Raw genomic sequence first — 25,010 nt, 5'->3', positions numbered from 1 at the left:
AAGTTATCATAGTACATACAGGTCAGTTTTCTGGTTCTTCAAATTCTACTGTACGGGATGAGTATCTGTTTATTACGTTTATTACCTGAATAAATAAGAGGACACTTTTTAATACTGTTTATTCTGTTTATTAACTGAATAAGTAAGAGGACACTTTTTAATGTTCTTGCAGAAAGACAAGGCTTTTCCATGTGTTGCTATAAATGTCCTCTACAGAATCAAGTTTTGATATGCCTGGTCCAGCACTTGCAGCTGGGGTTTCCCTGGGAGAGATGGTGGTGCTACAGGTCCTTGCACTCCCTGCCTTGCGAGCCGACCTCTTTGCCCGTGTGTGGAGAATCCTTTTAACTTGGGATATTTTCCTCTCTGTTTTTCAGGTGACCACTTGAAAGTCTGCTCGCAAGGCTACACATGCTGCTCTCAAGAAATGGAGGAGAAGTACAGTCAGCAGAGTAAACATGACTTCAGAAATGCTGTTGTAGAGCTTAGCAATCACCTACAAACCATGTTTAGTTCTCGATACAAGAAGTTTGATGGTGAGTGCAGTGACCTTGAACTTGCTCTCCTTGGGATAAAAATATGAAAAATCCCCATCCTGTTGTTTTCTGTGCAGTCGTTCTGCTCTATCTCCCCCTTTGCTGGGAAAGTTCATGACTCGTGGCTCAGAGGGCAGAGCATGCCTTGTTTTGCAATCCCGTGAGAGAGAAATATTTGCTGATTATGGCTGCTTGTTTCTCAAAGAGAGAGATCTTTCTTTCTGATTAATCTTTCGAAAAGCCATTTTGCTCTAATGTAAGATTGCAGTTAGTTTTGTTGGTGCATCCCCACAGCGCGTGTAATTGTAATGTGCACATCTTGCAGCCCCGATACACAGCAATGCTGATATTTCCCAGCATGTTGTGAACCCACAGGATTTGTATCCATCTTACTTCTAGCCTTTGGGGCTAAGCAGAGCAACAGATAAACACAGAGCTGGTTTTGTGTGGAGGCCGAGGGTTCAAGTGTGATGCAGGGTCAGAACCAAAACGAACAAGTCTCGGCTGAGTTCCCATCGCTGCAGTGATGTGAACTGCTGACAGATAAGCAAATGACTGGTCTCGGCATTGCCCTCGGGTGCACAGTGTGTCCTGTCAGACTGGGCCTCCATAGGGCATGCCTGGCTCATGGGAGCTGCAGGAAGAAGCTCCCTTAGCAGGCAGCTGGCACACAGCCTTCCAGCACTGCCTGCCTTGCAGCCCAGTGCCTTTCTTTTGAGACCACCTCTTGCAAACAGCTGCAGTCGATGCCCAGACATCAGGCACAGCACCCATCTGAGATCCCAGCAGCGTCTCTTGGTTTGCTGCTGAGCTCTTGGTCAGTTCCTGCAGGACTCTGCAGGCACCTCAGCGCTCCTGGACGCTGCAGCCCCTGCGCCTGGGCATCCCCTGGAGGGAGGAGCAAGGTGTCAGGCTGCTGCTTGGGTTGTTCTTGTTGGCTGGGGCAATGAGATGACAGCCAGTTGCACATGGAAATGTATGATGAGTCGAGTGGACTGGATTGCTCAGATAGTTGTTCTGCTTGTATATCACCATCTGGTAGTAGAGGGTGATTCTACCACGCAGCTCCTCTGGACCTTTTTCTCCCTTGTTTAATCATTGGTTCCATGTGAGTTTTCTACAAATATCCCAGACTTTGTGCCCTGAACCTCCTAGCAACCTCCCCTACACTACTGCAGCAGGTAGCAGCCTCTTTCTTTCAAAAGGGATTGGCACTGGGGTGAGGGAAAAAATCCCTGGGTACGAAATTGCAGTGAGTCAAAGTGGAATTACGCAGTCATCTTGATAGCATCTAAATCTGCTAGCTAAATATTTCCCTCTTAACCTCTGTTGTCTCTACCTGCTGGTACACCAAGGGGTGATAGAGGGAGAACCAAAGTGTCTAGACTTGCAAGCTTATTAAATGCAGAACAAGACACTTAATGAAATCCAGCCCATAGATAAGCCCTTTCAAAGAGACCAGAGGAACAGCATCTGCTTCACCTTAAATGAACGACGAAGCTTTTTGAAATGCTGCATTGAAAACAAAGAGCATGCACAGTTCCCTGCATTAGCATCCCTGACATGGAGCAGACATACTGCAAGGTGCATCTACCTGTTTGTGGGATGAGAAATGGCTTCAGGGCTGTGTGAGGGCAGGGAGATATTAAGCTAAGCTGCGCTGGATACCTGTTGAAGCACAAGGCTTCAAAATAGGTGAGCTTTGGGAGGGAGCCCTGTACAAGCTTGTTCTGTTTGTGCTGTGTTTCTCCTGTCAGACACTTGCAGTGTCCCCTGTGCTGGTCTCACTCCCATTTTAGCTTGCAGAGTCCTTGACCGGCAAATCTGGAAGGGGATGGTGGTGTTCAGCTATTCCTGAAAACTGGATTTACTGTGCCCAGCCTGTCTCTGAAGGGTGTTTCTCTGCCTCGTACAAAACTAATGAAGGAGAATTAGCAACCTCCTCAGCCTGTCCCAAAGCCTAATGGCTCTGTCTTTGAGTGTTTGCTAATATCAGATCTAAATCTTCATTTGCTGCAGACAAAGCTGATTTAGGGATTTTTTTAATCTTACCTGGAGTGGAAGCAGAGATGAACTGATTACCGCCCTCCATCATTTACCTCTTGGAAGACTTTTAATCATGACTGCTTCTCTCCCTCCAGCCCAGTCACCTGGAGGCATACCTTCAGCAGTGCTCCTGCTGGTGGCTGGGGCAGGTTGAAGAGTCTCCCCTCTGAGGTTCTCAGTCTCTTCTGCAAAAATTTTGGAGTTCCATACCCTAGACTGCTGTGTTTTGTTTGTTTAAGAGCCTGCTGTTGAGTGTTTGTCTGCTTGTGGGGTGCTGTTTCCTTCCTTTTGTCCCAGTGCTTGGTCATCAGGTCAGCTGTGGTCAGTTCTGCCTTGCACATTTGAGTTCTCCTTGTCTAACATAGTTCATTGCACGCTTTTTGATGTTACGTGCCCAAACTACTACAGGAAGGAGAGGCAATTGAGATCCATATATTTATCCTGATCTCTAGGAATGAGACTGGAAAAGGACACGATCCCTTCCAGAGCTCTTCCTCTGCATGGACCCGTGCTCTGATTTTACCATTTGCAGCTCTTCAGGGCTTCCTCATTACTCACAGCTAAATCCTTTCAAATGAAAATGAAGCCGACAAATAGGAGCTGTGCACCTTCCTCTGTTTCACATGAAATCCTCTGTGCTACAGCTGTGCAGAATGACTGAACAGGCAAGATGAGTTATCACAGAGACAAAATTCACTCCAGCAAGTGGAATGGACGCTTCTCTTGCAGAGTGACACATCCCCATGCTGCAAATGGCCACTCCAGGATGCAGCCCAAGCAGCAAACCCTGTCCTCCAGCCTTTTGGAAATCTTTGCTGTGGGTTCTTTGGCTGCTAATCTCTCAGCCTTGACATTCAGGTCTGAGAGGCAAACCTGTACTGCCTCCGTTATGTGCTTGACCTTTGAAGCAGTTGTTGCTGCAGAAGGACAGTCGAAGTGGCGGCATGTCCTTTGGATGGAGGCTGGGATGCCCTGTGGCTTCTGGAGTGTTTGCATCAGCTGTTGCTGGAGCGCTGTGTGCTGTTGGAACTGTTGCCAGAATTGCTCTGATCTGACACCAAAGCCATACAGAAATGGATTATCTCCTCTTAATCGGGAGCATGGAACAAGCTGCTGATTATCCATCCCCAGAGGGCTGACCAGGAGTCATTTCGGCTCCTAATGCGTAATGTGACAGCGTCAGATCCTCCTGCATGTGTTTGGTTTGCAGGCACTGGGAGAACTTGGGAGCTTTGGAGTCCCATATCTTATATATCCTGTCTAAATATTTGCTTACAGTACAGCTACGTATGCTCCTGGAGGTCTCTCCTGCTGTAATTTAAACCACTAGCCTGATCCCAGCGTAGCAGTAAGGTATGTATTTTCAGCAGTAAGGGAGATGATTTTCTGATAAAATGAAAACCACTTTGTGACTTGTTGGATTCGCTGTTGCTAAATGATTTTAGAGGTGAAGATTTGCTGTTTTTTCCAGTATCATCTCCGATACATTTATGGAATTCATTGAGAAATTAGTAGGCGAGGTTCTCTGGCCAAGTGAGCGTCTCCCTCTCTGACAATGACAGTCACAGGAAAGCCACTGTGATGACATCTCATGCCACAGAAGCAGTTATAGCAGTCAGGGCTTTAAAGATCCCACCCCCCGTTTTTTAAAATAAAATTTCCTGTGCCTTATCTTCACAAGTTAGTGCCCTCCCCTTCCCTCTCTCAGGGATTAATAACATTAATAGAATTAATAGTGACATTAAGACTGCATAAATGTTCAATCCCATTTATTAAATTCAAATTTTCACCTCTTTTGCCCTTTGAGGCTGAAGTTTTCCATGCTGGGGTCTGTGCTAGCCAAGCAGTGCTTTGGGGAAATTGCTCAGCTGTTTTGAGGAATTGGAGCTGGGACAGGACATAGCCCATAATTCTTCTGCAGTGTTTCCGCTATTCGGTTTCTTCCTAGATAAGATGTTCTTACTTTTTTCTTATTAAAGGCACTTCCTGAATCTCTTAGAAGATGTAACTTGTGCCAAGCCCTTTTCTGGGGAGAGAAATTATTTTGTATAGGCTGGTTGCAGAGTGACTGGGCAGGCAGAGCCCCAATCCCCCATGCCCAGAGGCGCTGCTGGGTCCTCGTTTCTCCTGCCACTGCATTTCACAAGCACTTTTGCTGTTGCACTTAAAATCAAGTCTTGTTCCTTTCTCCTGTGTGCTCTAGATTTAGGGAAGGCAGCAAACTACTGCAGCCTTTGTTGTATGGGAATGAAGAGGTGAATGAGAGATGGTCCTTTTCTGGGCTGGGCTGGCAGTAGGTTTGGTGTTCCCAATGACCAGGTGTCAGAAGGATTTGTACAAAACGGTACAGCCCAACCCAGCATCTGGGAAGCTGTTAAACGCTGAGAGTCTTGTTTCTGATACACTCCCCCTGACTTTTCCATTAACATTTAAGATAAAACAAATACAGAAATGTAAAAGGAAACCCCTTTGGGACAACGGGCGGAAAGAAACCAAATCCAGGAAGAAGGGTTGGCCAGGGGTCCCCGAGTCTGTGGTGCACACAGCCCTTCTACTGCACAGGTAGAGGGCAGAGGGGCTGGAGAGGCATTCCTGTTCGTGGGCTCCATGTTTGTGTTGGGCAGGGTAGCTACAGGTACAAAGTGTGTGATCATGATGTGCATCTTTGAAGCATCTCAAGGTGCCCTTGACCTTCTAGTGTGAGCCCAGCGTTACTCCTGAGTGCGTGAATTACTTCCAAAAACTGGCATGTGGCTGAGTTTGAGAGACTGGTCGGGGGAACACTGGCCAAATACCTTCCAAACTGTGCTGAAGCTGGAGAAAAAAAGCCTGTAATCTTGTTTCTGAATTTAGTTTTTGTTGTTCAGATAACCCTAGGCTTCCAGCTGCTGTCTCCAGGTAGGAGTTAACAGGGAGGTGTTCTGGTGCAGTGCGGCACATGGCTGGGATATGTTAGTAACTGGGAAGGAGGCAGAAGAGAGGAGGGAGAGCTTTTGGTGGTCTTCTTTCTGCTGCTTCAGGCAGTGTGGAGGCAAACGGTGAAAGACGAGCCCTGCAGGTGCCCAGCCTGCTGCTCCTATAGTTAGAATTTGGCAGACCATCGGGGCACTCTGCCTTACCGAAATAACTGCCCTTTGGGGACCTTCATCTCACATTAACTCTTTTATTGGAAACTGCCTGCAAGGGCAGAGACCCAGGGCCTCATCCTGCTCCTTTGTCAGGGTTCCCCCATGTCCATGGCACCCAGGACCATGGGGTTAATACTGGCTGCCAGCATGTTCATCTCTGCAGGAGGCATCTCCAGGTGTGTGGCACAGCAGGAGCACTGAATAGAGACCTGTTGGACCTTTGCTGAGCCAGAGCTGCATGGTATTCGAGCTTCTGAATAAACCTGCATAGTGGAGAGAACTCTCCCATTGCAACCCACCCTCAGGCAAGTGCACTGATGATGACTGCATTGTTAATGTACAAGTAGTAGAGTGGTTTGGTCTATCTGCTGCTGCTCATGTCTAGATAAAGGCACAGCCTTGTTCTTCCCTCTCCAGAAAGGGGTGGCACCAAACCTATACCAACCAGAGCAGAAAACAGTGTAAAGATCCCTCAAATTTTGTGGAAGAACCATTTGCAGAGAGGCTCCTTCAGACTTGGTTTCGGACCAGTGCATACCCAGGGTGATGGTAGCAACCACCAACGCACTTCCTTTAGAAAATCCCACTTGTAGGCTTTTGTTTTTGCTTTCCCACTCACTGCAACAGCAATGAAACAAATTGTCTGCTGTCTGTGCCTTGGAAGTTTGTTTATTCTTTGTTTTTGTTCAACTGGCTCCTCTCCATCTGGAGGTCTTTAAGGAGGTACATAAGCCACTATGATTTTTGGTCCTGTTCATTGAGGAGAGGTGATGCTTATCTGAAAGTGGCAGGAACTAGATCTCTCTTTGGGAGGTTTGGAAAGATCCTGAAGTGAAGTTAACTCAGAAGGAGGAAATCTCAAAGGGAGGAGAAGCTCCTGCCCAGTAGGTTGTGGGGGGGGGGGAAGAGACTAGATCTTGTAATTGAGCAAAGACTTTAGCAATGGGCAAAAGCCCTTTGTGTATGGGCTTGGAGGGTTCAAACGCTCTTCTGTGACCTCAGGTCCAAGCAGTTCAGCTGTTAAGGTCACAGGTAAACTGCTCTTACCCACTTGGGTTTTTTTTCCCAAAAACCAAGATGCAGGCAGCAGGCTTTGTACTTGGCTACAGGAAACGTGCTAGTGCTCTCTGGTTACTAATTACTGTCAACCAGTCAATGAGCTATTGTTTGTCTGTTTAAAATTAACTCTCTCTTCCTCCTTCTTGCACAAAGGAGCCACCAACCCTATGTGCACAGTCCTGGTAGCTGCTCCTCTGGATGCCTGTTGAGGTGGTGCTGTTCTGGAATGTTGTGGTGGACTTGGGGGTGTAATAACCCATCAGTGCAGAGCTGGAGATATTTTGTTAGTGTTTAATGTACTGTAATGTCTCAGTGTACAGCTATTCTTGTGCTGGCTGAACAAATAAGAGGCGGCCCCAGCTGGAAGAACTCTCAGTGCAAGTGTAACGAGATGAGGGCAACTGAGGTAATGGGAACAAGAAAGCCATCCCCACCGTTCAGCAGCACAGGCCCTCCTCACACTCTTTGACAACAGTGGAAAGGGAGGCTTGGGAAAACACATATGTGTGAAATACCTTAGTGAGTGTCCCAGAAAGCTCCTTTGAGTAGAGGCAGCCTGAAGGAGCTCACTTCCAGGTGAATGTGAGTTTGCTGTTTGAGGTGGGAAGTTGGTGGGTTGGTACTGGATGGATGTGGATCAGCAGGCTGAAGCCGCTGAGAAATCATAGATGTGCCTGAAAGGTCAGTTGAGACTGAGAAATGTGTGCAGTGAAAATTAGACATTGGGGAGAGTGGAGGGAAGAGCAAACAGTGGAGGGAAAAGAAGCAGTAGCAAGGGAGGTGGATTGGGGAAGAATACTGTTGAGTTGTTGTCACGAGGAGGGAGATGGAAGAGCTGGGAATGATGGACCAGCTCAAGGAGGAGGCAGCATGGGAGCAGTGGGAGAAACCCACTACAGCTGACCCAGAACAGGATGCATGAGCAGAGAGGCCGTGAAAACAGGGAGGAGGAGGCTACAGAGACTGGGCTCATCCTGCTGCATGGGATGTGGCAGAGCGGAATGGACTAAGAGGGGACCAAGGGCATTTCTCTTGGTGGGATGACTGGTGTGTGCATCAGGATGTGATGTGCTGCTATTTGTTTCTTGAATCACAGGCAGCAATCTCCACATTGTTATTCCTCCTCCTTCATTGCTTCTTGTTCTCCAACAAGCTCAGTCTCAGTGTGATGGTGGTATCTGGCACTGTGTTTTCTTCTGCCCTGCTCTTCTGAGCTCCCACCAGCCCCATGGTGCTTTAGAAACAAGAACTTCTAAAAATCCTGGGTTTTGGTGGTTTGTTTGTTTTTTTTAACCTATGAGGCTGCGGCCCAGTTCTTGTTATTGTCTTGACTTTTCACTAATCAAGCAAAGTTAGGGCAGATGATGATGTTCCTCTCAGCTCTCCCGGGTTCACATGTTGGGGCTGTTGCTGTGGCACGGGCAAGATTTAAGCCTGTACTTCTTCAAGCTCTGTGAAAAGAGTTCTTCCCATGTCAATAAGTGCTAACACATGTTTGAAAACAGGACACAGAAACAGCTTGTGGATCTGCCCTGCCCTTCCTGAGTTCATATTCCATAAATGTGTTAACACTATGTGTTCATCGGTTTCTCGACACTTCCGGAAAAAGGTTGTTAAGCTACAGTTTGTTTTTCCCTGGTGGAAATTACAAATGCGGTATATGCAATAAAGGAAGTGAAGGCATATTAAAAATAATGAAGCACATTTAGAAAAAAAAAAAAATCCCTCTTCTCGCGTTGGACTAGGTGGCACGGCTGTGCACGGCTTCGGCCTCCAGGTGAAGAGAGAGCTGTGAAACACTCGTCTCTCTTCTTCCAAATTCCTTTTATCTGTCTGGATTGAATTTTGCTTTGCATGGTAGGAGCAGCTGCAGGGTGGAGTTTGCGTCCGCAGATGCACCTCTGAGAAGGCGCTGGGACGGTGCCGGCGCCGGCCCCTCCGCGGCACAGCCCGAGGGGCCGTGGCTTGGGCAGGAGCATTCGTCTGGGAATCCATCTTGCTGTTGTGGACATTTTATGAGTAAACCATTTAAGGAGAAAATATAATTAATCTCTTTGTGGCAGTGTTCTCCTGTACGCACTAGAGAGCATAATTGTCTGTACAGACAAGCAAATTAAAGGTTTTGGTAAGACAGACGGTCCTTAATTAATCATAATCTGGACAACATATTAAGAGTATGCCTGAAACGCTGGATGGCAAATTATCTGAAACTAATTAATTGTGCCTATAAAAATTCAGCATGTTCCATCTGTATACTTGAACCTGGTTTTATTTGTTTTTTAATGTGTGTTGAGTAATTGCATGTCTACCTGGAATATGTTTGTGTAGTTCATTTGCAGACCTCAAACAGAATAAGGACAGTTGAAAACTCAGCTCTAAGCTAAGGAAAGCTGGTATATGGGAAATGCAGCATGCTTGGTGGCTTTTGGGAGCAGAAAGGTGTGTGGCAACCCTGGTCTTTTTTTGGAAGGGCGGCAGCACACCTGAACATGGCCAACAGATGGGTGCCTGTAGTGAGCATGTTGGCTAAACGGCCCTTGGATAAGACTCTACTTTTTTTGCACCACAGTTAAGGTTTCCTTTGTTCTATAAAATGTGGAGTTTTCAGGTGCTGGGTCACTGATGGTTTAACTCTTTGCAGTGGCTGGAAGAGGAGCAGTCAGGGTGCCATGGAATAATGTGCTTCTCTGTGTGAAACTATTCTCTAAAATAAATGTGTTTCATTCCTGAAGATCAAGAAGTTCAAAGCAAAACTTTGCATTCCTGCAGTGGTCGGCTACAGATTCAACCCTGTGGACTTTGCCTGGGGCAGGGCTGGAGAGGCAGAGGGCACTGGTGCTCTGGTTCTGACACAGGGCATACAGTGGCAGGAGGCAGCCCAGACCAGGCAGTTTTGCTGCTTCTTCCTTTGTCACCAGCGTTCATAGGGAAATACCAAACCTGCCTGTGGGTAGAGGGGGATGTGCCCCTTTGATGTGTTCATCTCATTTCCAGGAGCTGCCTTTGATTTAGGTAGGACTGTGCCCTACAGCACCAGGCTCTCCTCAGCAAAAGCCCTCTTGTATGAAAATCCCAGTCTTAACATACCTGAAAACGTTAGCACGAGGAATAGGAAAATGTTGTCTCCCTTCTTACTTAAAAAAAAAAAAAAAGAGGATTTTTTTCAGATGAGACATGAATCCAGGATCAAAAAAAAATACTGGGTTCAAAAGTCAAAGGAGGTGGATGTGTTGTCTGGAGGTGGGATTTGCTCGGTCTCACAGTAGGTGGAGTGACTGTGTTTCTTCAATTAGCTCATGTATCTGCAATTTGGAAGAAAGATTGTTTTGAATTATTCTGGCAGTGGAATCTGATGTCATGTGGAAGCACCTTGGGGAGATGCTATGCTCTCCTGTGCTGGGTTACTGGCAGGGCTGGTCTGCCCTCCAGCTGCAAACAGGTAATACGTCTTATTACCTGAAAAAAAGGAAATTGCCAAGTAGCTATGGTTATGTTTCCCACTGTGCTCCTTTATACAAGGATTTGTTTAAAAATAGAGACTTTTTTTCCCTGGGATTTTTATTGCAGAGATACCAGATATGTAACATTTAGTCTTTCTTACCATTTCATGACATCTCTAGGCTTTTGCCGAATGTTGGGAATTGAAATTCTACCTTGAAGTTCAAACGTGTTAAAAGAATAAACAGAACCCAGAGCTGTAGATTGCCCGACTGCAGATTACTGCCTTTTCTGTCTCTAAAAGTTAATTGCATTGGAAATGTCGTCTTCCTTTGAGCATCAAAGCTGGTGGCATCCACAGGATTTATTTTACAGTACAGACAAATTTTAAACTTGTTTCTTGGTGTTAGGAAAGGTTTTGTGGCTCTGGCCCCACCAGGCAGCTCAGCAGCACTGCTACCCTCACCCCTGCCTTTGTCCTGAGCGAGAAGGTGACTTTGTATCAGCGGGACTAAGCAGAGAGGTGTTGAAGCAGCACAGTGTGGACTTGCTCCTGTGTCAGGTTGGACCAGAGCTGACTGTGCCATGGTAGCCCAATGCTTTGCCTGTGGTCCGTCCTCTCTGTGTAACCCAGCTATCTTTCCACACTCTGCTCTCAGCCAGGAGAACCAGGGAGCCCTTTGAGCCACGTTCTGCTCCCGCAGGTCAGTTTGTGAAGCCCTTCCCAGCCGTGTGTATGCTTGTGCCTGTTTGTCGACAGAGGGGCCAGCCCTTGTTCGGGGAGTTTAAACAAGATAACTGGAGGGAAAAGAGAGCCTGCCATCCCTCCAGATAGCAGTGTCTCTGAGAGCACTGGCAAAGTATGATTTGTCGTCTGTGAAAAATGTTTGCGTTTGACAGCTTTTCACAGGAAGCCTGTCAGAGTGATAATTTAATGAGTACAGATTGCCTGCAACACAGATGTAAAACGTGCTTTTACAGTGCTGTAAAATAAGCAACCGAGGCCTTTGTGTGTTTGCTTTGTTTGAGAACAAGTCAACTTCTAATACAAATGAAAGGTGGTCATTTATTTTACCCAGCAAACAGTCAAGACGTAAGAGAGGAACCTGCCATTTTTCTTCTTGTGGTGGCAAGGTTAATGCTGGGTTACATTGGTGTTTGCTAATCAGCTCATTTCCGTGAAGGGGAGAATTAATATCTAATTAGATGTAGGGAGTTACTAGTCAGATTAGCATTTAACTCATAAAAAGGACTTTTGGGCTTTCTTTTCTTCATTGCAGACATCTCTGTCCGTGGTTTGCACAGAGAAAAGATTAATGTTCCTTCCTGCACCCAAGCCGATTTCTTGACGTGGAGATAGAAATTGAGGATGCAGACTTATATTATGCTAATAGCTGGACTAAAACATGCCTATATATATAATTTAATCACTGCTGCTGACCAAATTAAGAGTGCTCTGCATCGCATGGGGGAAGACACCATCCACATCCCACTGCTGGGTCCATCCCTGCTTGCTGGTGTTGGGTGGCCTCTCATCACTGGTGCCATGCTTGGCATCACTCCTCCCCACCATCTCAATCTCATCTTCACCCCAGGAGCCTCAAGATGCCAGCAGTGGCACCTATGGGCAAAGCCACTGTTGCCAGTCAGGACATCCTTTCTGACCTTGTTTGGGGATGCAGGCACGTGCTGGCAGGGGGGCTTTGCGGGTGGGAGGGTGGATGCTGACTCTGTGTTGCACACACACAGCGTCCTCTGCCCTCCTCCCGTTCTTTATTTGGGAAGTGGCACTTGAGAAGGGGTGTTTTTTGTCCATGGAAATATGGTTGGAGCTCAAGCCAGAGACGACGGCTTTGTGTGTGCCTGCTGCCTCCGTCAGCAGTGTTGCGTTGGGCTTTTAGAAGTGCCTGGTTTTGGTGGGAGGTTTTCATTTCCTTTATTTACCTTCCTTTCGGGCAAGGGGAAGCTGCTGGCTAGAAGACTGCAGGTGCACAGGTATTTGCTGCTAATTAGAATGCAGGTTTTTTTCAGGATAATTAATGAACATACCCAGTTCTAGCCCACATGAAAAATTGCTAAGAGATGAAGAGCTCTAATGCCTGGATACAGTTTATTCAACTTCCACTTTGGAGTGTAACCAATAAAATGAGTTTGGGCAGGCAAATACATTGGTTTATGGTAATATGTATGTATTACTAAAGATAACTTTCTTGGCTGAAAATGTTGCTTTGGGTTCTTTAGACTGGTGGTTGGAACTATCTAGTAGACTTGCCATCAATATAATTTCAAAATCTAATTCTTATTGAAGAGTTTGCTGATGAATGTAGCAGGTCTTGTGCCTGGCACAAAAGTATTTAAATAAACAACTTATTTGGTGATACTAAAAGGTCTGAGCAAAGGAAGGAAGTGAGCCTTCAAAATGATTAAGTGAATTAGAAATTAATATATACCAAGTTAATCTCTATAGTATAAACTCAAAAGAAAAAAATCTTCCTGGAGAGGAAATGCCAGTCATGGGAACGAAAGTGGAGGTTCCTGCTGATATTGGACAGAGGATGTGTTGGGTGTTTGAAAGCAATCTCCTCTTCCCTGGATCATTTCTCTTGTACTCCTAAGAGGCCGCATTATATACAGCCATGTCAGGCACTGGACTCCATGACTTTGTTCATCAGGAACTCAAGGAATGTTTCAGTTTTTCCAGAAAATGTTTTCTGTGTTAGGCTTTGTTTGTACTGGAGCACTTTGAAGACGAAAATCTGAACTTCAGCATACTTTTAATGTCTTTTAACAAGGTTTAAATTCACACTGGGCCAAAATATTCCCCCCTCCTCCTTCTAACAACTTCTGGCCCTAAACATTGCTCCTTTGAGGATTTAAAAAACCACAGAGGCATGTTTTATTAAAGAATATTTATTGAATATGAGTCACAGAAAAGCAGAGGTCAGAATCCTCAATTGCTGGTGGCATGCATAAAATAATATGCTCCCTTGCCTGCGCCGTGCGTAGCGGCAGAGAGGCTGTGCCCGCGCCCCAGGGTGCCGGTGTTCCCGTGGGGCTGGAGCAAACAGGCAGCACGGGATGCTTTGTCTCGGCAGCGCCCACCCTTGCTCTCCTTAGCTCCTTCCCAGGGCCACATAGAACAGAGTTTTGTTCCAAAATGGCCCAAGTGCTTTTGGCCTAGCGGACCCCTCCCCTGTGTTTTGTTTTAATTCATCAATGCCAAATCTCCAAGGCAAAGGTTTTTTGGCAGAGTAGTTTGTGCTTAGACCCACGTGCCAAGGCTTTGGTGGCATGGTCTTGGCAGGGCATGTTCTTTAAACTGCGTCTGACATGCCAGACATCATCAGGTGAGCCTGTTATCAGTGCTGGAGATGTAGGTGCACTGCCAAGACACTTTGGCAGCAGCCGCTCTCTGGGCCGTCCAGTGCTCTCAGAGGGTAAACCAAAGTGGGGATTTGCTTTTAGAAAGTGATAAAAATCCCGAGGGCCCCTGTCTGTCCTTTGTCATTTGAAAAATCTCTTGTTCTTCTGCCAAGTGTTTAACCTTGGATTTTGAGCAAATTCTGGTATAATTATGGGGGGTTTTGCACTGCTACAAGCATCTGAAGCCCTGTCTGCAATCAGGACCAATTAGGTAATTAGAGACAGGCCCTTCCCTGAGAGATGACAAACTTGCAGGACAGAGGAAGAACCAGCAGGTAGATTTTTGGATTTGTTTTTAAAATTTATTAAAATTTATTTGGTTTTGAGGCTGGTTTATGATCATTTTGGAAAAAGAATTTGTCAAGAACTGAAAAGAAAGACCCATTTGTGTAAAACATCTGTTTTTACACAAAACCACCTTTTTTCTTTCCGATACTCTTGTGCTTTGAAATTACTTCTTTTAAGATGGCTGAATTGAAACATAAGAAACTGGTACTTTTTTTTTGTCTTTTTGCTGACTCTTGTCACGGTATTCAGATTTGCATCAAAAGAAATTTCACTTATGCAAAGTCATCCAACCTGGAGAGAGGTTGTGGAGGTTGGTTTATGAAGAGTAATCAAAAATTTTGAGATATAGAAATTATTTGAAAATTTTTAGAGAGTCCTTTAACCTTCCATTTCATTTGGATGGTGGCCTCGTTGTGCTGAATTTTCCAGTTAAGCAACAGCAGTGGTTTTAGAAGTGTGTGAACACACAACCCAATGCCCACGTTTACCATATCTTCTCTTCCTCTTTCCTAGAGTTCTTCAAAGAGCTTCTCGAGAACGCTGAGAAGTCGCTGAACGACATGTTCGTGCGGACGTACGGCCGGTTGTACATGCAGAACTCGGAGCTGTTCAAGGACCTCTTTGTGGAGCTGAAGCGCTACTACGTGGGCGGCAACGTCAACCTGGAGGAGATGCTCAACGAGTTCTGGGCGCGCTTGCTGGAGCGCATGTTCCGGCTGGTCAACCCCCAGTACCACTTCACGGATGAGTACCTGGAGTGTGTCAGCAAGTACACGGAGCAGCTGAAGCCCTTTGGGGACGTGCCGCGGAAGCTCAAGCTGCAAGTGACGCGAGCCTTCGTGGCCGCCCGCACCTTCGCGCAGGGCCTTGCCGTCGCGAGGGACGTCGTGAGCAAAGTGTCCGCGGTGAGCTCCGTCTTGTGGTTGTTCCCGTGTCCCATGGACCCGTGATGGGTAGCATCTGTCCCTGTTGTCCTGGCTAGTACCTAAAGGTGTTGGTGGTGGTTGAGTGCAAGTGGGACAAACTCCATCTGTTGTGTTGGTAGAGTCACGTTCTAGGGACACCTGCAGCCCAGCAGCAGGGATGTTCCCCAGGTGGATGCTTTGCTCCTGTCTAGGGAACAGTAACAACAGGAAATTAAATACCTTCTCCAGTGGAAATAACCATGTTTGCTTGTGTAATGGCCGTATCTTCTTCTTAATATTGCCTTTAAATTACGGTGAGTCAAGGACGCTACAGGCATCCATTACGGAGCAGCTGATGATTTGCTCCTCACCGTGGGCATGGGGAGAGGCAGTTCACATGAACAAACAGCACTTCTGTGATAACAGTAAGCTGGAGTCACAGGGCAGAAGGCAGTTGTACTTGGTGCCACACACACACAGCACAAGTTAGACCTCAAACATTTATGGTAAGGTCATTTTTTGGGGGATCAAACAGCTGCAATATGTTGGTTACTTATATATGTACCTCCTTCTTCATATAAATCACTTTAGAGTTGTTTAAGTGGGGTGACTTTTTTTTTTGACATGAGATTTGTCTTTAATTTTAGGTAGAGTTGTATGGTATAGGGAACAATCAATAATCCCCTTTAAGTAATTATATAAGATAACAAATATTAGTGATTTCCTTTTAACAAACTCAGCTCATTTCCTTTAGGCTGTAGAAGATTTATTGTAATAATTTAATCAGGCAGAGAGAGGTTTATTTTCTCTCTACCTGGTTACAGAGTAATAAAACACCAAGCTGAAAGAGCAGGCAGGAGTTTGAATCAGCCTAAGTGCCAGGAAAGAAAAGAAAAGAAAGAAGAGCGTTCAGACACTCTTAGAAGCAGAATGCAGTTTTGTAGGCAGCACAAGCAGCATTGTTAAGGGAGATAATTATTCAAATTTCTTTGACTTACAGGGATAATATTAAAATACTCTCTCTGAGGATAGGGGGAAAAAAAGTCTGCTTCCACGTTAATTTTTCTTGAAGAGAAATGAGAAAAACAGACTGCAATAAACCACAAGTGTGGCAGGGCAGAGAATATCAGCAAGGCAAGAGTTGCTATACTAATCTATCCAAGTTCTGGGAGTTAGTTGTAGGTTAACAGTGTCAGGTTTAGGTTTTTGTACCCCCTCAACTCGCCATCTGATAGTGATGAGTCTCAAGTTAGATGTGTCTGATGTGTTAGATGTGTGCTGCTGGTTGAGGGTGGGTGTGTGGAACTCCATGTGTGACATGTGGGTCACTCTTACAAGACCACAAAATCTTCCAGCCTCGGGGATGCCGTCCTGTGGTGGGAGGCAGGGTCTGTGCCAGATGAGGCCGAGTGTCTATGTGCCAGGTCACTGGCCAAGCCTGCTGATCTCCTGGTTGGGGTTTTAGATTTGGTGTCCCTTGTTTGTGGCTGTGTGGCAGATCTTGTGGTCGTGGGACAGTGTTTGCACTGCTGTAGAGTGTGGATGAAATATTCGGGTGGGAGGTCTGCCCGTTAAGCCCCAGTACAGTTTTGGGAATGTGCAATCACTTGGTAGGCAGTAAATGTGCATGGGTGAGGGATCGTGTTTATGCTCCATCTGCTCAGAATTCATCAAAACGTCTCCAGACTTGACACGGAACCACAAGGGCTACGGTCCCCGCATCTGTTACGAATCAGAGTCGTGAACCCGAGGTGGCGTCGTGATTTCTCTTTCCCTTTTGAAGATCCTTGAGTGTAGAGTTGCCTTCAACCCTAGAATTAATTGCTCGAGTGTGGAAAGCTACCCACAGTCCCACGCAGCTGCAAAAATAGCTCACGTGCCGTGGACGATCACAGTTGCTGCACTTTCCACTTCACTTTCACAAGTTGCACTGGAAATTCTACAACAGACTGACTTTTCCAAGCAGTAACAAAAGTCCCTGCTGCTGAATACCTAAGGTTTAGTTGCAGCAGTAGAAGAAATAATAATCTTTTCTCTAGTGTTTTAATCTCATTCAGTGGAAATCTAACATCACGTTTCTGCAAGACACAATGGGAAATTCTAGACGTGAGTTTAAAAGCTGATGTTTTTATGCCTGCTGCTCTGCGGTTGTGTTTTGGGGCTTCCCACATTACATATAGATTAGCCTGGCTTTGCTGAGCTCTGTATAATGATTCCATTGACTTTGCTTCCTTATTATTTTTACTCAGGAGTTGTAGTGGAATGACTGCTTATACCAGGGATTAACTTGAGGGATAAATCTTCAATTCTTCTTTATGAAAAAATGTCCAAAGGAATGCAAATTAGTTTTACTTTTAATGCATTTTGTAACAAGTAAGTAAAAAATACTTAATTGAAAATCCTCAGAAGGAGAAATACAAACTAGTGCAAGACCTAGCTGCATACTTTCCCGGGATACTATCAGGAGAGCAAAGAGCACTTTACAGCGGAATGGCCTTGATGGCTTTTTAATGATCCTAGATATTTTTACATCTTCACTAGGGAGATGAATTTAGAAGGGTATTGTTCTTGTGTGAGTTTGGAAGTAAAGGAGTAAAAGAAGAGAGGATATTGAAAAACTAAGTGTGCTTGATTTCCAAGCCAGAATGCTAGAAAATAACTTTTAATTTGGCCTTGAATGGATCAGGTGTGCCACTGTGCCCAAATACACAGTAGAGAGAAAGCTGTATGGCTTTGAGAGAAAGCAAAAATGTTTTTCAAACTATGTCTAAACCCTACAATTTTGATGCTCGAGTCTTCATGCCTCAAATTCCCTCCTTTGGACCCAAAAAGTACAAAGTTCTCCATATCTATCCTGAACACAGATCTGAGGAGAAAACTCAGGATGCTGTTTCTGCCTGTTAGAGATGTACCCTGCCTCTGGGGTTGGCTGTGAGGGGCTGGGGGCCTCCGGCGCTTCCCTCTGTCATCTGCTGACACTGGGTGCTTTCTCCCTGACCTTCCTGCCCCTGCCTTCGGGAGACGGAAATCTGCCCATCCCCTAATCACTCACCTGCTACTTAGCCCTCAACAAACGCTGAAGTCAGCCAGGTTAAATTGCTGCCAGCAGTGACATTTCCTGCCCCAGCCAGGGCTGGAAAAAAGGAGCAAATACAAGCCAGAGCCCTGAGTGACCAAAAAAGGATGAGAACGTGCAACTGGGCAGTTCTCAAGCTGCAGAGATGTTCCTGTAATTAGTTGCATGCAATTAAAACCACAGCCTGGTTGAGGGTCATGACACCTCTGAGGGCAAAGTGTGGTGGGGCTTGTAGAGTCAGCTGTAGGTAAGGAGCGGAGGTCCCTGTTTGTGGGGGGGGAAGAAGTGAAATCAGGGGCTGAGCTCTGACATTTCGTAGGGTCAGGAGGAGCTGGAAGGGGAGGTCTGGCTGGAGGTCAGCAGCAGAGGCACATGAAAGATGAAGTGTGCATGAAGTCACATGGCATCAATTCACTGCATCTACATCACCATCTCTCCACAGACCTGCAGGCTGGGACTTGTGGATGTGATCTCCTGCAGTTTTAGTGGTGGTGTGAGTTTTCTGGAGCCCCGCAGGAAATTTATGCTGATGAACTGTTGTTTTGGGATTCTTTTACCACTTTTCCCTCTTGCCCTCATGTCCTGCCATTTGAGGCAGAACTGCTGGGAGCTCAAGAGGCTCCCAAACTACCTCCCCAACAAGCATTTGAGATGCATGTGCCACCAAAGCATCTGGGCTGCTGGAAAGAGTCTTCCAACCTATCCTTGGGAACCCTGGGAAAGGCAGCAGCTTGAAAATTGTGTGCAAGAAATGGTGTTTAGTTTGGAAGCACAGATATGAACCGTGTGAAATAATTTTTCTCCTCATCTGCTGTCCTCAGGTGACATTAGCAGATGAGAGGAGACTGCTGGAGATGTTCACGGCGGGTGGAGGAGGTCAGCTTTCTTGGTCTTGGCATTTCTTCCCTAATAAAGTGTAATGATAGCAGCCAAGGAGGGAATTTTCTTCCAACTGTTTATGAAGAGAATTGCAGAGGGGACAGGTGATTGCCTTCCCACACCGCTTCAGAGCTGGAGTGGGAGCCTGGTAGGTTTTTAACCCCTTTTACTCTGAGCTGCCTCGTCTCAGATAAGGCATCTGTGGAGCATAAGTTAAGACTGGAACCTCTTGTCAACCAACCTACTGACCTGTGCCCTGAACTGTGGTTCCTGTCCTTTTCGGCGTGGATGCTGAATGTGGACCAGACATTGGTTTAGGAGAAGCAGTAATGAAAATAATAAAACAACAAGGCTTGTTTGTCATCACAGATAATAAGGCGCTGAGCTCTCGTTTTGGTAAAAGTTGTACCCCTTGTAACTACCATTTGAGGATCTAAAAGTTTAGTCAGAGAGCCAAGGTCCAACCTCCCTCTGTGCAGTCTTTGTCCTTGGTTTGACTTAAGGGGAATGTGACTGTAATCCTCTTTCAGGAAGAAGTTCATGTTCCTATATGCAACGAAGCTGGGCAGCCTTCAGGCGAGAGCAAACCCTGCCAGGGAAGTGACAGAAATGGAATGTGTTGCATGCATGCATTGGGAGGGGACAGAGGGGCAGCACTTCTGCTTTGTGGGCAACCGAGAAATGGCCAGAGAAACCAAGAAGCCCTTTTAGTATAGCAGGGGGTCCTCCAAAGGGGCAGTGCTGTCCAGGCAGTGGGTTACAAGCTGCGGGGCCAGACCGAGGGGCTGCCGTGCACAAGGACCTTGCCTTCCACGTACCAAGGGCAAACATCAATGCAGCAAACAATACCAAGCACTTCTCCACATCAAAGATGACCCTGAGAAGACCTGCCAAGAATGTGACTGCATCTGCCTCAGCTCCAGCCATCCGAGGGTCTGTGCTAGGCACAGCCTTCAAAGCATGCTGGAGCAGCAGTCATCGCAGATTTAAGGGGCTGGGAGCGCGTGGATGTGGCTGTGGGTTTGGAGCCGATGGCGTCGTGCAGGAGCCCTTCAGTCCACTGGGTTGGTTTTGTTCTTTTCTTTCTTTGCCTCCCCCCTCACGCTGTGGTTCTGGTGCTAATTTTGAAAACAATGTGAGGGATTACTAAGGATGTTTTTGGTTGTAGCTGCACAGATAAATGTTCCTGCTGTTTTGCTCATCAAAGCAAACAGAACGTTGCTCGTGATCTGCAGTGTCTGAGGCAGGGAGAGGTGGGTCCTGCAGAGAACAGGCTTGGTGTGAAAGGCACTTTGGTTCCAAGGGTACCAGGAGCAGGATATGCTGACCCTAGCATTGCTACTCAAGTTTTCAGAGGGAGAGGCATCCACTTGGTGCCCTGAGGTCCCCTTTACCCCGTTGGGGAAGACAAGCACATGGTGCTTCACATCTGACACGCTAGTGTTAGGACTGAGCAGGTTGAGTCCCCAGTGGTGTGATTCTCAGGAGCTCTGCTGTTCCTCTGGGCAGTGTCACATCTGGAGTGGGGGGAGCAAGCTGTAAATAGGGAATTGAGCATAAATGTACTCTTGAGCTTTTCCTTGCAAAAGATAAAGCTGCAGCAGACGTCACCATGGGGAGCGAATACTGATGAGACAGAGTGTCTTGCAGTTCCCAAATACCATTCCTAAATATGCTCCCTTATGCTAGACCTCAGAGGCCCAACTCTGTGGTTGAAACAGATGCTGTCTAAATTATTCATGTCCTAGCACCGGGCCAGCAAAATTGGTTAAATGCGTAGTTAATTCCAAAACACTTTCATTGGAATATTTGGGGTGGAGAAGCAAACCAAGAGCCTCCTGAGTGATCTTCTGCCTCACAGAGAGCTGAATGTCTGGACCAGTGTGTGCCAAGATGATGCTCTTGCACAACACTGAGAGAAGGAAAAAATGATGCAAATAAGGTTGTGTTGGTCCTAAAAATCGATGACACCTCAGTTGTCTAAGCTGACTGCTCACCTGGAGCATCCCACAGTCAGCTTTGAACTGTGTTTCTGAGATCATCTTTCCATGTCACTGAGAAGTTACTCCTTTAGTTTTCCTTAGCCAGTATTGCCCTCATTTAGTTTTTTTGCAAAGAAAACACAGTATAAACCAAAAGTAATTTCACTGCATTTATTTTCAGATTGTTGGATTTTTATGTTTTCTGGTGGCTGTGCTGCTGGCATGGCAACACTGTTGTTGTGTAAGCTTGGAAAATAAGAAAGCCTGAGTTATCAGTGCTATTATAAATAGTTATTAAAGCTGACAGGATTTTAAATGTTATTATTAACATTCTTAATGTTAACTTGAGGGTAGAGTGGGAGAATGAAACGTGTCTCTGGCTGTCTGGCAGCTGGTGGGAGCTCCCTGCAGGACTGTCCATAGCTGGAGCTTTGTCATCCTTTCTCAGCTATTCCTTGCCTTGGGAAGGAGATAAAAAAGAATCTGGTTGCTTTTCTGAACTTTGACTGCTTACACAGATCAGTTTATCTTGAGTTTTGATGGCTTTGTGATAGGCTGTGATCAAGGCATTGCACTTGATAGGTGTATACTTTAATGGTGAAGTTTCTACCTGATGTATGCATCCAACTGCAATTGCAAGTGGGCTGGAAAAGGCTAAGGATGTAAGGCAGTTTCCCTTATGTGAGACTCTGAAATGGGATGGGTGTGACAAGGTACCAATAAAACCCAGATTTTATTATGCCAAGAGCATGGCACTTTTACAAGAACATGATTTTACCTTCACCAGTCAATATGAGTAGGGGAGTTATCCCAACAAATATGATACGAAATGTTTGCATTAAGCACAGGATTGGTTTCTTTTCACTTAATTTTTGTAAGTTGTGTGCAAATCTGTATTTTTAAGGAGCAAGTTCAATACGAATGTGAAGATTGGTGCCAAAACACATCTGTTAGCAGCTTTTAATCTTCACATTTGACAAAGCGTATAGATATGGACAAATTGTAATTTACATGAAACCACAGGGTGATGGATTGCTGCAGTGGCATGGCATGCCATGGGCAGGAAATAAATTTCACAAGATAAAAGGAAGGGACTGGAGTGCATTTGCTTCTATTAGAAGCTTTTACAGGGTATGTGTACTGCAGCATACTAGTACCTGGGCTCAGATCTAGCAGAGTAAATCCTCTCCAGCAAATAAAACTTTCTTTGGGATTCTGCTTTATTAGAAAGGAGACTATTTGGTTTTGAGGGTCATTCTAGAGTAGAGTTTGAATGAACCTGAGTTGCTTTCCAAGATAAACACAACCCTAGAACAAAGCATATCTGGATTTACTGTTACATACAATGGTGTTTTAAGAGCTTGCACCTGGTGTGGCAGGGCCAGCATTAAAAGCTTGTGAAGAATTGCCAGTGCAACATATGGCACATCCCACTGACAGAGCCGGAGCTGGTCTGGACCGGGTATGGGCCCTGTGCCAGGGGTTAAGGTTCTCATTGCAGTGATACCCAGCAGTTAAGCGTTTATCACTGTTGTAACGAGGTGTAATTGCTCATAATGTTACCCAAAACTCTCTCTTAGAGGTGATCTCTGCTTGTGCCTTCCTGTTGCTTTCTGGCACCATAAAATGCCAACTCTGGACTGATGAATTTGTCCATTGTTTTCCTCTTTATCTGTGTTAGCTGTATTGCACACTTAACAGCTTCCCTGTGGATGGTGTCCATCACTAATAGGGCTCAGTTCAGCAGTCACTGCAGGCCGGGGTTTGTCTTTTCCATTGCCCTTTTGTGAGCACCCTCTGCTCAGCTCTGTGCAGGACTCAGAGCCACAAACCTACTTGGGGAAGGAAGCGAAACCTTGTTCGCTTTTAAAATCATCCTGGGTCTTTGTTCAAAGGACCTAATCCAAGTGACCATTGCATATCGTCTGCTATGGAACGTGGGAAAGCAGCTTCAGTTTCCCCTGCATCTGCTGGGATTCTTAAAGATCAACCCCTATGAAATATCAAAGCAGGGGATGCTGCAGGCTTGCAGCCACTTGGCGCTCGTGGGGCGAGGGGGGAACCTAAGATGGGAAGGGGCCTCCTGGGTCATGGCTCTGTGTGGGGGTTTTTGCAATTCACTGCTGTGCAATCCCTCCCATAGAGCTGCAGCTTTCCATGATAGGGTTGGGGAAGCTTCCTGCTCCTCATTCAGCTTCAAACTACTTTAGCACTTGGCTGGTACTATCAACATTTTCCTAACTTTTCTTCCCAAGGAGGATGCAGAGCACTCCTTTGAGGGCCAACAGCGCTAGAATGGCCAGGATCTGCTGATAAGCCTCAGGACTAGGCATGGAGGTCCTGGCACCTACTGCCAAGTGACATAGGCAGGGATTTTTATCAGAGAAACAAGTAAACTGCTAAGCTGGAGCATCCTTCAGAGCTCATCTCTGGGTGCGAGATGTTATTCAGTTCCCTCTTTCTCCTCACAACTTTTTTGTTATGCAAGGACTGCACCATCTGGATGGCAGATGATACCTTTACATTTGTCTGTTTCCAGTTTTCCAACTATAAATCATCTGATTTAGCTGGTTTCTGTTGCTTGAGCTATTCCCAGTGTTTGAACCAGCTCTGCTTTAAAGCCATGCTGTCCCAACAGGGAGCTTTCTGCTAGGGCTCCTGCTCCCACTATGCCTTCCAAATATATATATAAATATAAAATGTATATATTCTCTGAAGGATCTGAATCAGATTCCACCATCACCACAAATAGCTTTCTACATGGAGTTTCCTTTTGCTCAGCCAAACAGGCTCTTCATGGACAAAAAAAGGGTAAAATGCTGTCTGATTAACATTGCTGGCCAGCCAAAATCCAACACTGAGCTCCATCGGCTGCAGAAAACTGTCCTTCTGCCTCTCTAACCAGTTTGCTTGCCTACTGAAGGGAAACTGTGGTCTTTCTGGGGTTGTCAGAAACAGCAGATTTTTATCTATCATCTCTTCTCATAAGAAAAGAGGGTTTAAAATTCTGCTGATGCCAGCCTGATTATGTAGCTTTTCTTTTCTGTTTTATTTTTGTTAAAATCTGTTGCTCCTAGTTTCATGTGTTGCCACTTAGTTTTTGCACCAGAAGATCATGTTTAGTTTCTCCATATCCTTCACACTGAGATTGGCTTTGCAATAGTAAGGTCCTCAGCATGTGTGCGGTACCAGATCTTCCTCGTGTACATTCATCTCCATTCAGTCCTGTTGTCCTCTCTGCCATGAAGTCTGTTCCCAACTCCAGAGATGAGATGTGGAGGCCATCCACATCTCCAGTGCTTTGTATGGAGTGACTTCCCTCTTTTTCAGGGATGTTGTGTGTCTCCTCCAGCATGGTCATGGATCACAACCTATTTAGAGCACTTTCCCTAAACGCCTTACTAGGAGTCTCAAGTGCATCATTTAAAACACCAGAGACCACTTCTGTTTTGTCAGTGTATCTCTGATCACTAAATCAGAAAATCTAAATTTCCTGTTTTCCTATGTGGCTAATTAACACTTAAACTTGCTCTTGAGGGAGCTTCTCTGTTCAACACTTCAGACAGACCCACCATGTGGTCGGCACTAGTGTGTTGGGATGGAGCTAATGCTCCTCGGACTGGCTGGGTGGAAATGGTTTCAATGAATGTTTTGAAGCTGGGCCAGAGAGTGAATCAAACATGAATGACCATGAGTCACGTTGGAAAATAGCCCTGTTGAGGGCTCAGGGGTGACATGCCTGCTGCAGACAGCTCTGCTCACACGCCCAGTGGCTGCGTGTTGGCTTCAAGGGTCCTCCCCGCCTTGTCCTCAGCTGCGGGGTTGTAGCTGCCACTTCCTCCGGGTGTGGGGAACTGTTACTTAGTGTGATGAGTGCTGAGTGTAAATGAACCCGGGTATCTGTCATGTAAATGCTGAGTTGAATGCGAGATAAAGGAGCTGGTCTCTGTGCCGGAGAGCCCTGCTGGGCGATTGTCCCAGAAGAGCCAGTGCTGTGTGCGCCGAGGAGGAGGGCACACTCCCAGCGGGTTTGGTACGGGGACAGTGGCAGATATCCTGTCTTGGACGCTTTTTCCTGAAAAATCCCAGCATCATCTTCTTCAGCACGTGTTTGCAGCAGGGCTCAGATAGTGCAGCTTTGTGTGACATCATTTGACTTGGTCACATTTTACTGCCTTCCCTGAGCTTAAGTGCTGCGTGTCCCCTTGTAGTTCCTGTTCTTGCAACCCTGGGAGGGGTCCCATGACACA

General features: G+C 46.1%; 1 protein-coding gene across 1 annotated transcript in view; it reads left to right on the top strand.

Annotated features, from left to right (window-relative positions):
• Positions 1–377: 377 nt before the first annotated feature.
• The window catches only part of GPC4 (glypican 4), a 37,879-nt gene continuing 13,246 nt past the window's right edge, over positions 378–25,010 (top strand). The window contains exons 1-2 of the mRNA XM_008930705.2: positions 378–536; positions 14,432–14,823. Coding sequence (XP_008928953.1) covers positions 428–536; positions 14,432–14,823 — 501 coding nt within the window. The 5' untranslated portion in view covers positions 378–427. The remainder of the gene's footprint in view (positions 537–14,431; positions 14,824–25,010) is intronic.

The sequence above is a fragment of the Manacus vitellinus genome, unplaced genomic scaffold, assembly GCF_001715985.3.
Source record: "Manacus vitellinus isolate BGI_N305 unplaced genomic scaffold, ASM171598v3 scaffold_19_pilon, whole genome shotgun sequence".
Taxonomy (NCBI): Eukaryota; Metazoa; Chordata; class Aves; order Passeriformes; family Pipridae; genus Manacus; species Manacus vitellinus.
The sequence above is the reverse complement of the archived record's forward strand: the minus strand, read 5'-3'. Positions and strand labels throughout refer to the sequence as shown.